The 14,474-nt window shown below is 43.0% G+C and overlaps 1 protein-coding gene across 5 annotated transcripts in view; it reads left to right on the top strand.

Moving 5' to 3' along the window:
* Positions 1-14,474, top strand: part of KALRN (kalirin RhoGEF kinase) — a 526,992-nt gene that overhangs the window by 473,649 nt on the left and 38,869 nt on the right. For all 5 annotated transcript variants that reach the window (XM_064514688.1, XM_064514687.1, XM_064514683.1 and 2 more), the window contains 8 exons: positions 3,929-3,995; positions 5,317-5,420; positions 7,868-7,937; positions 8,497-8,583; positions 9,364-9,456; positions 10,500-10,550; positions 10,880-10,957; positions 11,898-12,083. In XM_064514688.1, coding sequence (XP_064370758.1) covers positions 3,929-3,995; positions 5,317-5,420; positions 7,868-7,937; positions 8,497-8,583; positions 9,364-9,456; positions 10,500-10,550; positions 10,880-10,957; positions 11,898-12,083 — 736 coding nt within the window. The remainder of the gene's footprint in view (positions 1-3,928; positions 3,996-5,316; positions 5,421-7,867; positions 7,938-8,496; positions 8,584-9,363; positions 9,457-10,499; positions 10,551-10,879; positions 10,958-11,897; positions 12,084-14,474) is intronic.

Here is a 14,474-nt window from a genome sequence, read left to right as displayed (position 1 = left end):
AGTAAAGCTCTGCATTCTGCTTGCTTCTTTTTTTTTTAATCCTATAAAAGTACTTTATGAAAACATTTTTGCACCCAGGAAGTTCATCTTCGCTCCTTAAGACCTGCAGCTTTTACCCTAGATGGCAAATATGTGTTACTGTAAAAGCCTCTGGTGGTTATACACAGTACTGCTGAGGTGTTTACCTTGGTCATTGCTGAGGTACCAGAGGTGAAATCAGCTCTTAAAGGGGGTTTATTGCTGACTTCGTTACCTATCTTCAAGGAAAAGGGCAGAGAATCCCATTAGGATTTTTTGAATGAGATGAAGATGATTTGCCCTGGTTACTTGCAAAGGAGGGAGCAGAGTTCAGATGTGTTCATAGTGTAAACACCGCCGAGAAGTAAGTTTTATTTGAGAAATCTTCATGTACATGGTAATGGGGGAGGAGCTCAGGAAAGCCTTTCTTAAAAATTATCTGGACAGTCCCATAAATGTAACAGAAATAACACTCATGCCTTGAAATGTTATCGGCATTAAGGCCTATTTTAAATGCATGGTCAGTCTGAAGGACACAGAATTGAAGGCACAGAATCAAGAATTCTAAAAAAGAAAGATCAGGTAGCTGTTTTCTTTATAAAGCCTCTTATACTAACAATGATAGCATTAAATTGTCTAACTAAATAGTACGGTGATGGGAAAAGTAGCAGTGTGTACAGGTCTCGGTGGAGTGTGGTAAGGTGAGAGGTGGAAGAAGAGCAGCCCATTTGGGAAAGATGCCAGGCAGCGGAAGGAAACTAAGTGAGCGGAGGAAAAGGAAGTAGTTAAGAGTAGAGGAGGAAGCAGGAGCAAAGTGTCACAGGACTGAAAGCCATCATTTGCTCCTGCGGTTTGTTGGAGGAAGCCAGAGAAGCAATAAAGTGGGGGACTGGACATGCTCACAGCAACAGGCAAGGGCATGACACTCGCGTTTCTGAATGGGCGAAGTTGTTCTGCTGGGCAGCCGTTGGCCTTTCCTAGAGAGCAGCCCTGCTCACGTCCGTCCCCTGAAAGCTCCTCCGTGCCACAAGTTCTTGGGTTTCTCTGGTAGCAATTTATTAATTAGATAGCTGTCAAGTGACTGCAGGTTGCAGTGTGAGTGCAGAGACCTTTGCCACTGTAAACGCAGCTAAATACAGTAACACTTTGTAACTTGCAGTGCTTCTGGCAGGGGGACTGGCAGCATGTTACGCGTAATTAGTGACTGCCTCCGTCCACATTTCCTAAACGCCAGGATGTTTAGGAGCACCTGCTAGTGGCTTTCAGCACAAGACATCTGTCTCCTCTCCAGCTCCGTCGTGTCTGCTTTCTGTATCTGTGTGACTCGCTCTGTTTAATTCCATAACCATATTAGGCAGCTGCGCTCCAAACTCGAGCTGTGACCCCCATTTCCCACAGAACAGCAGTTGGAGCCTCGCACAGGCATGGGCAGCAATTTCCTGTGTGTCTGGCAACATGTGCATGGCAGCATTGAGCGGCTGTGTTAGGAAACCTCTCCTCCATCAGCCCTTATTGCTGCATTTCTGTGAGCAGTCGGAGGATGTTGTCATCAAGTAACGTTTCTCAGCGTAGATTTAATGTGGAGTGACCAAGTTATCCTGATGCAAACGTATTCAGAGGTGAGAAGGCTCTTTCCTTGATGCCGTTTTAAATGCAGCTAGGTAGTCAGTCCCCTCTGGAGACGAGTGCAGGCACGTTCTGAGCTGCCTCCTGCCTGCGCTTCCTCTGTTATCAGGTGAGCAAAGGTGAGTAGACTTGAATATTTGGCAGCATGCCTCTTAGAAACCTAGGCCTGGGGAGCACTTTTAGGGTCCTGTGTCAAATCGGCTTCGGGGAACCACTAGAGAGGGAGAAGCCTGATCTTTCTGCTTTCCAGGAAGAGCGTAGCTGGGGGACTGCTCATGCTGTGCTGATGCTTATTTAACTAGTGGCGCTGCAGGCCCTGGTTCCTGAAAAAGGCATAAATTCATCATTTTAGTTCATTTCTCTGCAGCACTGCACCTGACAGATACCCCGATTGCTGTGTTGATTTTGAATTCGCATCCATCTGCCTGCATGTCCTGCAGCACTAAGCACTCTATGTACCTGCTGCTTAATTTTTAGAGCAAGATTTGGCCTGAAGCACCCTGTCACTAACTAAAATGAACGGAGCTGCTGGGAGAGACAGCGGGCAGATGGGAGAGGTCCTCCCCATCCTCTCAACGGCTCCCTGTTTTTGCGGGGAGCGATGCGGCCGGTCCGAGCTGGCGGCGTGGGCCGCAAGGCCCCTTCCCGGCACGCTGGCTGCGGCCTGCCCCCGCGCCAGGAGATGTGGCAGCCCGTCACCAGGGGGTCCGTCAGCTGGCAGGAGGGGGCTGTACCGCACGCACTTGGTCAGGACACACCGCTGCTATGGAAAAGAGAAGCCTTTTGCCTGGCGCGTTTGCTGCCCAGGCGCGCAGCTTGGCAGGGCGCTTCTGAGAGCACGAGCATCTGGCATCGCCGCTGCCAGCCGCGGCTGCTGCCAAGGGGGCTGGTTTTCACTCTTAAGTGAACAAGAAGCCGTTTGACCTCTTGCTGCCGCCTGTCTAAGCGTCTGCTCCGCCCTGCCTGAGCAAGGGCTGCGTCGGGAGCGCAGAGGCTGCTGCCGCCTCACAGCCGAGAGCCTGCCTGCTCGGCCTGGGCGCCCTCTCCCTGCCCTGCCCCGCCCCGGCGAGCGCGCAGGGTCACCGCTGCGAGTGGCCCAGGGTTTTCTTCCAGCTCGCGAGGCGCCCGGAGAAAGCGAGGTGGTTTCTGTGAGAGGACGTGGGGCTGCTGTAGCTGTCCACAGCTGGGAGCCGTACCAGTGAAGCACGGCATGCCTTCCTCTCCCGGCTGAGCTGGCTTTGCAGCCTAACTTCGAGTAGGGTTTATTTTCTCAATAGCCTCTTGTAACAGTCTCTCATAATGCCAGTCTCTCTCTCTTTTTTCTTTTTTCCCCCCTCTCTATGAATTTTTACCCAGGCTTTTATCTTAGCACTGTTTGCCCTCAGCCCTATCGTTTCCAGCAGGTCACTTTGCCGGCTGGTGCGAGCAGAGCGCCGCTAGGCACGAAAGCAGCCCTCTATCTCGGTAGCCTTGTGACTGCCTCCGCGAACTTGAGCACAGACGGAGTTTATTTTTCGTGCGCCAAATCTGTGTATTGGCGTAACTGAGAGGAAAACTGTCTGCAGCAAGCTGTAACTTTTTGAAATTGTCCTCAAAAGGACGTTACGTGCTTAGTCAGTTGGATTTGCAAAGGAGGGGCTTTTTTTAGCTTGCTGTTGTTTTGTGCATCAGATGACTCTCCTACCCGGGATTATTAGATCTGAAACAAGTGTAAAGCATTCGCCTCCCACACGCAGATTACCTAGTCTGAAAGATTATGCTCTTTGTGAAAAAGAGGAGGGGAGGGTTATCCCCCTAGTGCTTGACACTTCCAATTTAAAACTGAACTGCTGGATCCTGGGCAAAGCCAGAGGGTCTGGGGCAAGAAGTAGTCCCTGAGACTCCAAGAGGGGAAAAAACCCTCTTATTTGCTGCGTAATGGATCAGGAAAATGTCTCTATAGCTATCAGTGGGGTTGCATGGGGAGGAGCCGAGGAGAGGAGGACAGGGAAGGACGGTTCAAGACTGATGGTGTTGCTGCTCTAGCCCCATCCTGCCACGGGGTGGGGGGAAAGAGGGGAAGAAAAAGAGAGACTGGTTAAGAGAATTACAACGACTCTGACCTGCAGCGATATGTTTTTGTCATTTTCATTCCACTGGGCTGTAAGTCAGTGAAGAATGAATAGCGTTACATGACCTGGAACAACAGTGTTTTTCGATGATAGTTGATAGCTAATACGTGGCAAGAGGAGCACATCAGAACATCAGTGTGCTCAAAATCTGTGTGTATTCTGTTTTAACCTAGGTTTGTCTTAAATGAGCTGGTACAGACTGAAAAAGACTATGTCAAAGACTTGGGAACTGTTGTGGAGGTAAGCTGAAATAAACCCTGCTAAGTTAAATGTTTTCCCACTTAAAACACCATGCAGAAAAGTGACAGCACCAAAAAAAAAAATTGCAACATGAGAAAGAAACTGCTTTATTTTGCCCACTGCTTCCATGGTCTCCTTATGTTGACAGAAACAAAAGAAATGCCTTTGGAAAGCGTTTTTGTTTCCATCTAACAAATGTTGTGTTTTAGGTTTCAAGTCAAGTGTGCAAAGATTTTTCTTGGCTACCCTGCTTGTGACAAACTCTTCCTGCTGTAGTGCAGACCTGAGGGCTGGAGGGGTGGAGAATACTTCATGCTCCTTAAACTTACTTTGTTTTTTTCTTGCTGTTGTGCAGCAATCCTGCTCCAAAGCAATACTGAATAAAGGTAGCACACACTTATACCTGAATTTGCACCCAGACTGAAGTCCTCTGTTGGAATACCTTCCCAGAGGCTGGGTTTTAGATCTGTGTTGAGATGCATGTGCAGCCCATGGGTTATTGTTTGCAAAACACTTGAGACAAATAATAGAGGTTTGGCTGGGGTTTTCTTGTCCACTTTTTCAAAAAGAGTCATAGTTTTGAAAGCTTCAACTTGTGAAGACCTGGCTGATCCCTAGGGATCACCTGACAGAGACACCACACACACATGGTTCCAGTTTGTTTCTCAGCAAGGCCTCAGAACTGGGGGCATCTGAATGAAGTGGGCTTTCAGGAAAGCTTATGGCATTCACCAGTCCAGGGAGAATTATCTGCCCATCGAATAGTGATTTTCAAGAGCTTCCAAACTTGAAGACCTTGGTGTTATCTTCTGTTTCCTCATGCTCCACTGACTAAGCTGACAGGGCTGCAGTGCTCCGAAAGCTCATAAAGAAACTCTCTGGAGCTGTGAGAAATCCTATTTGTTTGACTCTTTAAACTTGACGCGTGGCTTTGTGTTCCCACAAAATACTGTTGATGAATGGAAGAACTTTATCTGTACAGAGTTTGGCTTCAACTTACCAGAGAAGCCAAGAGTTTGATAAACTACTTTTGTTTAACTTTTATCTTCTAATTGCACTTGTCACTTCAATGACATCTAATAAAGGTTTATATAACTATTGTAGATATTCAGAATAAATCCTTTAGAGTGTTCTTTTACGCAAACCATATAATTTAAAGTATCTAGATGGGTTTCTGATTTTGAATTGTACAAAAGATATTTTAAGCATTTTCAAAGCAAAAAATCCTGACATTAAACTCTTACCTTTTCAAAAAAAAAAAAGTATTTATTCTCCCCCTTCAAGTGGTCACTTTGCTAATCACTGTTCATTTATTCTAAAGGGCTTCATGAAGAGGATAGAAGAAAAAGGAGTTTCTGAAGATATGAAAGGGAAAGACAAGATAGTATTTGGCAATATTCACCAGATCTATGACTGGCATAAAGAGTAAGTTTTTGATTTTGCCTCTTTTTAAGAGCCTTTGTAACCACAGATGCATAAAGGATTCTTGTGTATGAAGTCTGTACATTTAAGTTGCTTTGAATTGAACATCAGCAGGTCATTAAGGCTGAACTTCAAAAGAGTGTTGCTTCACATAAAATGGTCTCTCTTGGTTTTTAAGTGCTGCTTAATAGCCTCAAAAATCATGGCTACCTTGAATCCTGAGAAGAGGTTCTAATTCTTACGCTTTTAGCCACAGTTTCACAGTACGTTAGATCCTGCTTTAGGGCTCTGTCTACTCCATCAAAAGTGGCATGGCTGCTTGATGCAAAACATTGGTCCTGCATAAACTCCTTGTTCCCAGTCAGAAGGTTTTGGTGGGCTAGCTTTGTATTCCCTTCCTTCATGCGAGAGCGTCTGTGGTGCTGTCTGTGATACAGCTTTGTGCTGGCTCAAGCTCCGTGCCAGGAGTGCTGGTCAGTGCAACAGAAATGTGGTTGTATACCCAAGAGTCCGATCTGTGTCAGCACTGTGCTGCCAGTGGCTCTTCCATTCCTTTTTGGGGAGCCACAACAAGATGCTCCATGGGAGACATGACAGTATGATCAAACTGTGGCTCCTGAATTACTGCTCATGAGTGGTCCCAGTGTAGCTCCCAGAGAGGTGCTGTTTGTGGAGTACTTTCTGTATCCCCAGAAAAGCAGCTGAGGCTGTCATAACTGTGTTGCTTGGGTCACAACTGTAGGCTCAGTCCATCCCACCGTTGAGCATTAGCAATTCTGGACAGTCATGTTTTCCCTCCCATGTATGAACTACTGCTGTGTCACCCTTTTCTCCTTGGCTCGATGAGGTTTGTGGCATGTGTCTTGCTGTTCTCTGTGACGTGAAGATCTTGACATGTAGCTGATAGGGTCAAGAAGGCTGACCACACCAGCAGTGTTTGGCTAATAGCTGATAGGATGCAAATACCTTCAAGATATTTCTCACGCAGAGGCTTTGACAGGCGTGGCCTCATTGGTGCTTTTGACTTTTGAGTTCAGAATTCTCTTCTTTTGACATCTCACTCTGTCCCAATACAAGTAGCTTTTGAAAAGCTGCTGTAAATAAGAGGCTTATTTCAGGCCCTGGGTCATTTACACTGTAACCTTTTGAACAGCACTGTCTTGCTTATGCACCATGTGGTCGTCATTTCAACTCTGCCTTTCAGAAATACTCTGCAGTTTGGGTTACCTGGAATTTGAACATGCATGTGCAAACTTGAGAAATGGACGGCAGGCTAGATCTTCCTTCTGTTCTGTACATCTCCCATCTCCCTCACCAAGGAAGTACAATGTCCTTCTCATCAAGTGTCCCATCAGTGCTTATCTCATAGTCTAGGCCTGCCCTTATGTTCTGACAGCAGCTCCTGGGAGCACAAAGCAAAAGTTGCAGAAAAATTCTCACTATGTATTAAGTTTGTGCCAGCAATGGAGTGCTTTTACTGGTGCCATTGAGAGATTCACTATTTTTAGTTAGTTCTGCTTACCTGGGTCAAGAAGTCTCTTTAAATGCAGATGGATTTAACATTTATACAGGACTGAGTTATGGAAGTAGCTATAGCTAATGGTAGTGATAGAGTTGTTTAGCTGAGACAGCTATCCAGCACACATCTTCCCTTCAGGCCCTGGACTTTCTTGTTCCTGGCACATCCTCTCCCCGAATCTGGCTACTGTAGCAAATCCGTGGAGGCATTTGAGACAGAAATTCTGCAGTACAGAAGATGATCATGGAAAGGCAAATTGTCAGGATTTAGCAGTTAGAAAAAAAAATACCAGTATTTCTAAATTTTAGTTTAGATGCTTCTACTTCAATTTCAGGCATCTCTTTGTATTCATGGAAAGGGCATTCAAGCTAGAACTCAGCAAGCTGCAGGTCAAGATAAAGACTGCATTTATGAGTGTAAATAACACCAATATATATATAGAGAGAGTGAAAAAACAGAATGTGACAAAACTCCACCATCAAAACGTGTTCTGAATTGCTTCTTCAAGTGGAAACTTACGTGGCTCTTTCATGTTGACCAGTCCTCCAAATCTGCTCATGCAACTGAGAACTCCTGGTGAAGCTTCAGTTGAGTTTTCACAAGTGTTTTGGTATATGGAAAAGTTTTGCTTTAGGAGTTTCCAGTGAGGGAATGCAACTCTTGCAAATAGATAATAGTTGGCACTTTTTAAAAATTGAAACCACTATAGGAGTAATAGCAAAGAAGAGCAGATAGTTATCAAGATGAGACTTTGCAGCTCTCATCTTGTGTTTTACAAATGCTGCCATTAAGGGCTGAAGCCAAGCTTGCCATTTCATTTATTATTGAATTCTAACACTAAAATTGCATCCATATATTATGGAGGGATGACTGGCTTGCTGCTGGGATGACCTAAAGAAATTTTCTGAAATGTCAGTATTCTTTCTTTTAGCTTTTTCCTGGCAGAACTGGAAAAATGTCTTCAAGAACACGACCGTTTAGCACAGCTTTTTATTAAGCATGTAAGTTTTACTTTGTTACCAGTCTCTACTGTAATTGCCTTTTAGGCTGTGATGGCTCCTTCCTGAAAATACCTGCTTGTGTTAACTTGCTATTTCTACAACTTAATTTGAATACAAAGTAGCCTTGTTATATATCTTCAGTGACCAACTGTCTTCATGCAGACTTCTTATTTTGGGGGCAAAGAAAAAATGCATGGGGCCATGGACATGTGCAAAAATACAATTCTGGCAGGTGCTTGCCAGCTGCTATGACTAACCATGGTCTTGTGATGTTAGCCAGAGCACAACCCGATAGCAAATTTCAGACCTACCAGTGTGGGAAGGACATCTTTTCATTAGCTGGCTTCCCCTGTTGAATCATTCCCTTTCATAAGATGGAGGAGTGGAGACTAGAACCAGTGATCAATTTACTTTTCTACTTCAGCATACTAAATCTCTGATTAAACCAAAATTGAAGACGATCAGGAAGAACATCTTAGCATCTTTCTGCTGGCTTTTAATAGCAGAACAGAATGGTAGCCAATATCTCACCAGGCTGCTGTGCATCTTGCTTTCACAGGAGCGGCGATTACACATGTATGTGGTATATTGCCAGAACAAGCCACGATCTGAATATATAGTAGCTGAGTATGAGGCATATTTTGAGGTAAGCGTGGCTCATTATACTTTATTGCTACTTACAGCTGTGAGTCCTAATGAAGTAGATTATGCTGTAACCTAACCTACGCTGTTTGTCTAAAGCAAACTCTAGAAGGTTTCGATGCTGCACATGCTGCTGAATACTCCCCTATGGGGAAAAAAAGTTCTTCCATTTGTCTCAAATTCTCATGGCGTTAATTTCTAATTAGTACTTAGTACTCCCTGGCCTTTAGAGTGCCACAACTGCATTGATATCTGTCCAAAGTAAAACAGGCTTTTTAATTTGTAGTCTCTAAGCAGGGGAGGAGGGAAAAGTTGGTGGAACTGGGTGGCGCCTCCCGTAAATTCCCAATAACTTTTTCTGTTTCAAGAAATCTTTGAGACTAGACACATTCAGATATAACTGTGAAAGAAGTTTGTTTAACGAGGGAAAGATGTTTCATTTCACCCAAGGGCACAAGGCATGCTCTGCAGGACTTGTTTGTGAGCAAATCCCCACTGTAGTGGGAAGAGCAGTCTCCAGATCTTGCAGCCCTGCTCGGTCAGCTCAAAGGGGGAAAGAATCCTGTGCTTTAGAACATCTTCCAGCTCGGTCATGACTTTTATCCAGTCTTTGCCTAAATAGGATATGCCAGATTTTTAAATCCTCTAAAATTCCCTCTTGCAAACAGAAGATTAAGAACAGGCCAACTTTTTGTAGAAATAAGCATCTGCTGAGATATTTTATCATGTTTTCTGTCTTACTCTGTGATTATTTAAAATTGTTTTTAATCCTCCGTGTTTTTAGGAGGTTCAACAAGAAATAAACCAACGACTAACCATCAGTGACTTTCTGATCAAACCCATTCAAAGAATAACTAAATACCAACTTCTTCTCAAGGTGAGTGGAGAGATGCAGTTTGGACTAAACTATTGTCTGCATCTTGCATTAGATACTGTTATTTTAAATCAGCCTTAGTTTTAATTGAAGAATGACTTCATCAAATTGAGAGAAAAGAGGACTCTGTTCATACATTGGTTTACAATGGTAGAGTCCGATGAAAGGTGTCCAGGGAGCAGAGGGGCCATGTCTGTGCAAGCAGTTTGTAATTGATGATATTCAAAAGATTTTTTGTTTGCTTTTCTATTGGATTTTTTTTTATAGAAGAGTAAACTTCAAATAAGATTTTTCCTCCTCTGAAATTTCAGAGCAAACTTCTGTTCAATTTTTAAAAACTGCAATAAAGACACACAAGAGTGTTAATAAAGCCATTCTTTGGTACTGAAAGGAGGCATATGCTTCTAATAAGCACTATAGCCTCAATTTCTGAATATCTTTCATGCTTTTCAAATTAGCATGAGAAAATTATATCCGGATTATTCAGATGTCTGAAAATTTGGGGAGTCCATGGTAATTTTTTTTCCAAGGAGTCTGACCATTCTGGCTTCTTCTGACTTCATGCACAATGCCAAATGCTCATAACTTCTGAAATTTCAGCTCTAGAGATCTCAAGCTAATACCTAAAATTAGGCATGTCTGAAACATAACCTATAATCTCCAGCAGCACTGGGGTCTGAGCTGGTTTCTTCTCTTTTTCGAGCTAGTCTTGAGCAGGCTGCCATCAGTCCAGTTTGGTAATTGCACGCTTGCAAAGAGACAGTGGCATGTTGCCTGAAATGCCGAAAGGAAAAGAAAAATATCTTGAAGTGTGTGTGGTCTTGTGGCTTAAAACAGGGACCAAGTCAGCATTCTCAAGGGCTAAGCAACCTCCCACACCCCTTTTCCGTATCTATAAAATGTTTATAACATTCAGCAACCTCTGAAGATGAATTTATTAATATTAGCAAGTTCCTTCCCATAAAAAGACATGCTAAATATGCTGCTTCTTTTTTAAACTGGCATCTTGTGTTTTCTCTTTCTGCAAACCTTTATGTTTTCTCTAGGACTTCCTAAGGTACAGTGAAAAAGCTGGTCTGGAGTGCTCCGATATAGAGGTATGTATTCATGTCCTGGACAATGCTGCTACATAATCTAATGGAATTTTGTATAGAGAAATTAGATCCCCAGTGTTCCTTTGGCAATAATTGAAGATACTGCTGATACTCTAAATTTTTATTTCTCTTTAGCTTAAGGCAGAAGTAAAAGAACTGGGGCCCAGTCACCAGTCATCTTTTGGACATAACTGTAAATCTTCAGTGCAAGAGCGCCACACGATGAATAACTTCTAGCAGTGATCAAGTTGTTGAAATTTATCATTTGATACTTTGCTTTTAGAGTCACTCTGATTTTCTTGTAACAATCCAACATTCTTCTTACTTAACAGAAAGCAGTTGAATTAATGTGCCTTGTACCAAAACGCTGCAATGACATGATGAACCTGGGCCGTCTCCAAGGCTTTGAGGTATGCCTTTGTGTTCTGCTTATAACAACAGCTAGCTTCCTATAAGTTTTGAAGCCTAGGAAAGGTGTTCTATCTTTCTTTGATCATCTCTATAATCTGCCCTACTCCAGGCAGTTTATCTGGTGCTTTGTTCTTCTCCAGTGGTGAACTTCATGCTTTGGTATTTAAGGTGGGGGGAGGATATACCTGTCATTGTAAAGTTGCAACAGTCCATGTATTGTTTCTTCAAAATGTGAGGCCTGCAAAAGCTTCTACAAGCTTGAATTAGACTTCTTATGTCTCCTGCCAGAGCAAAATAAACCTTGAACCAGACTGCTTTGCCTGTTAGAAAGATCACCTAGCATTAATGTGTGAACAGCTCGCTCTAAGTTTGGCAACGTCCAGGCGGGGACTTCTGAGTTATAACCCCGCCAGTTAAAACTTGTGTTTTGTAACCAAGCCAGTGTAGACTTTAGCAGTCCTGGTAAGATGCCGTATCTCCAAAAGAAAGTCAAGTGTGTCTTGCCACCCTAAGCATCATAGTGTTGCTGCAAACAAGTAGGTCCTCTTTTGCATAGTCAGAGGTGTTGTGCCATTGACTACTGTTTTGGGGGAGGTATAGAGGGCAAATGATTAGACAAAATTCAAGGCACTATAGTAACATAAACTACATAATGGGAACAATGTTTAAAATTAAGTATAAAAACACTCTACTTGAGACCTGATGCTTTTGTTTTTGTATGCACATGTGGTGGCAATGAGAATAAAGAAAACCTATGTTATTTTCTGTAAACTGTGCTCTTGAGTTGAAAGACTTCTGCTTTGATAAATTAGGGGGAATATGTTGCATGTGAACTCAGTGCTTCTTCGGAAAACTTGAAATGAATGAAACTTAGCAGATTGTCTCATGGAATCATGCTGGGTCAGGGTTTGTAATGTTGATGTCTTGTCTGCTTCTCAGGGCAAGCTGACAGCTCAAGGAAAGCTGCTGCAGCAAGATACCTTCTATGTAACAGAGCAGGATTCTGGAGTTCAGTCTCGACCGAAGGAGCGTAGGGTTTTCCTCTTTGAGCAAATAGTTATCTTCAGTGAACTGCTTAGGAAAGGCTCTTTAACACCAGGATACATGTTTAAGAAAAGCATAAAGGTAAGAAATAGAATGGGAGAGGCAAGTCTTGACTGATGGTCAGGTAAGGCAATCGTATCAATTTTCTGTGCCGTGAGATTGGTCAGTCTTGTCATAGGTGGGCAATAATCTGCCAAGAGCATTTGCATTTACCTTTCAGTGGGTCAGGAGCCATTTAAGACCAGTATCTCTAAATAAACTGCTATGTATCTAAATTTGCTGGGTGATCTTTACAGGAAGCACAACCAGGGCAGGTCATTTATCACTTGTAGCTCTGAATGAATAGGTACTGTTAAAAAGCTTGCAATAGTCAAAGTAAGAGTACACTAGTTGCTTTTAAGTCTGGTCGTGAAAGTTCGGGGAAGGTGTAACATCCAAAACACTCATCTTAGGCCTTGCTGTAAGTCAGTACTAAGCCTGTACGTGACATTACTGGAAATACCCTCCGTAAGGTGGGGAGGGCTCCTAGTACAAACGTTAATGTTGCAAGAAGTCAAAACTATTTCCAAAAAACAAACAAAAACACACATAGTAGTAGAAGAGAAGAGGAATTATAAAACCAGATAAACTGTAAAGAAAGTTTTAAGAATTAATTCTGTTTTAAAATACTCTTTCCAGGGAGGGGGACTGGGACTGGAAATATCTTGGTTTAACAAATGCAAAGTTAACCTCCGAAATGGTATTGAAGGTGACTGAATACTAAACCTCTTTTGGTAGAACAGCCTTTGCTGCAGCTGCAGAAAGAAAAAAATCACTGGTTTATTTGAAAGTCTTGATCTTTCAAAGCTGAGAAACAAGTCAGGGATTGAAGAAGCTTTTTTTTTTTTCTTTTGGCCTTTTAAAGATATAGGTTAGAAAGAGATGTGAGAGAATGCATTGTGTTTGCTCTGAATTTTAAATGATATAGCAATACAAAATAGAGGAGAACAATATCAAGTGAAATAATGCACCTGTACCATATAGAAGTGAATAAATCTATGATAAGTGATATGTTAACTGAAGTAAAGCCATCTTCTTGGCTAGCAGAAACTCCAGCATTTACTGCAAAGCCTATATCCAGTTGCAAGTCAGTATGTTTAATAGTTTCCAACCAAATAATAAGCTGTAGGGGAAAAAGCTAAAGTGTACAAATAAAATATAACCTCGATTTAGATGATCAGCTTGATTTTATCCTATTACTGATCTAAATAATGATTAAATTTGGAGATGAAAATAACTTGAATCATTTTTACTTCAGTTTATTGTATGTATAACAATGAGTCTTTTATCTGCAGGAAATAATTCCTCAATTGTATATTGTAGACAAAGAGAGAAAAATAAATCTCTCTTAATGTCAATAAAATTGGCTTGCCTCAAGGGTACGAATTGCGTTTTAGTTAAGCAGCGTATGAAAGCAATGCCTTTCCCACTGCCTGAGTAACTTTAACATTTTTTTGGTGATAATTTCGCAGTCCCTCATTTCTTCCATTTGGCAAGCTGCTTGTTCTCCTTTTGAGTGCCTACGCCAACTGTGGGATCGCCTATGGGTCCATGTACATCTCCCCACTGGTGTTCAGAGCATATGCTCCAACAGCACTTGAACTCTTCCTCCCACCCCAGCTACTGAGCTTCTGACTGCTTTTGCATTTTTGTCATGCCCTCCCACAGGAATGAAATCTGCCTCACAGTGGAAGAGGACCATTCCCCTATATCAGCTCTTACCTGCTGGCCTCTCAGCCATCCTGGGAATCGTCACCTTGCTGTGGACCCTCATCCTCAGCTGGATGATTCCCTAGCGAGAGACAGTTTTTCAGAGATGTCATGTAAACAGGCTGCCCTGTCCCCTGTGCTTTCATATCCCAGGCCTAAAACTAAGTGTGTGGAGATCGCATCTGGTCTGGGTTCAGGAACTAGAAGTTGAGGCGGCTTTACTTGTCAGCCAGGACCAAGTTTCTTTGACCTTGGTTTAAGTCCTGACAAGATCCTGCTGGGCAAGTTAAAAGCATTGTTGCAGCAATAATCAGGACCTATGTAGCTATCTTGTGGCAGCTCTTTGATATCATATGCAGCCGTGATTGTCCAGTTCTCTGGGAGACACTCCCTGAGGTATGAGGATGTTTCACTGCTGGTCACATCCTCCCACATAATAGAAGGACCTAGCCAGTGCCTTAGGTCCCATTTGTTTCCTCTGCGTCAACAGTCACGGCTGAGGACTGAGGCCTCTCTGTTAGAATCAGAGGTGCATATGACTGAAGTTCAAATGCAGCTATTCTGGTCTGTCAAGGAGATAAGGTTCTCAAATATTTTTCTCCAGGGACTGACAGAAGCTTTATCATAGTGTCCTACATTAACAAAGAACTTTTCTTTATGCAGTGAGGTAGTTAGTATTCAGAAATAGCATGTTCCTTCTTGGATGCATCTCAGCTGGACACC

The sequence above is a fragment of the Dromaius novaehollandiae genome, chromosome 7, assembly GCF_036370855.1.
Source record: "Dromaius novaehollandiae isolate bDroNov1 chromosome 7, bDroNov1.hap1, whole genome shotgun sequence".
Taxonomy (NCBI): Eukaryota; Metazoa; Chordata; class Aves; order Casuariiformes; family Dromaiidae; genus Dromaius; species Dromaius novaehollandiae.
This window is presented reverse-complemented; position numbering and strand designations above follow the sequence as displayed.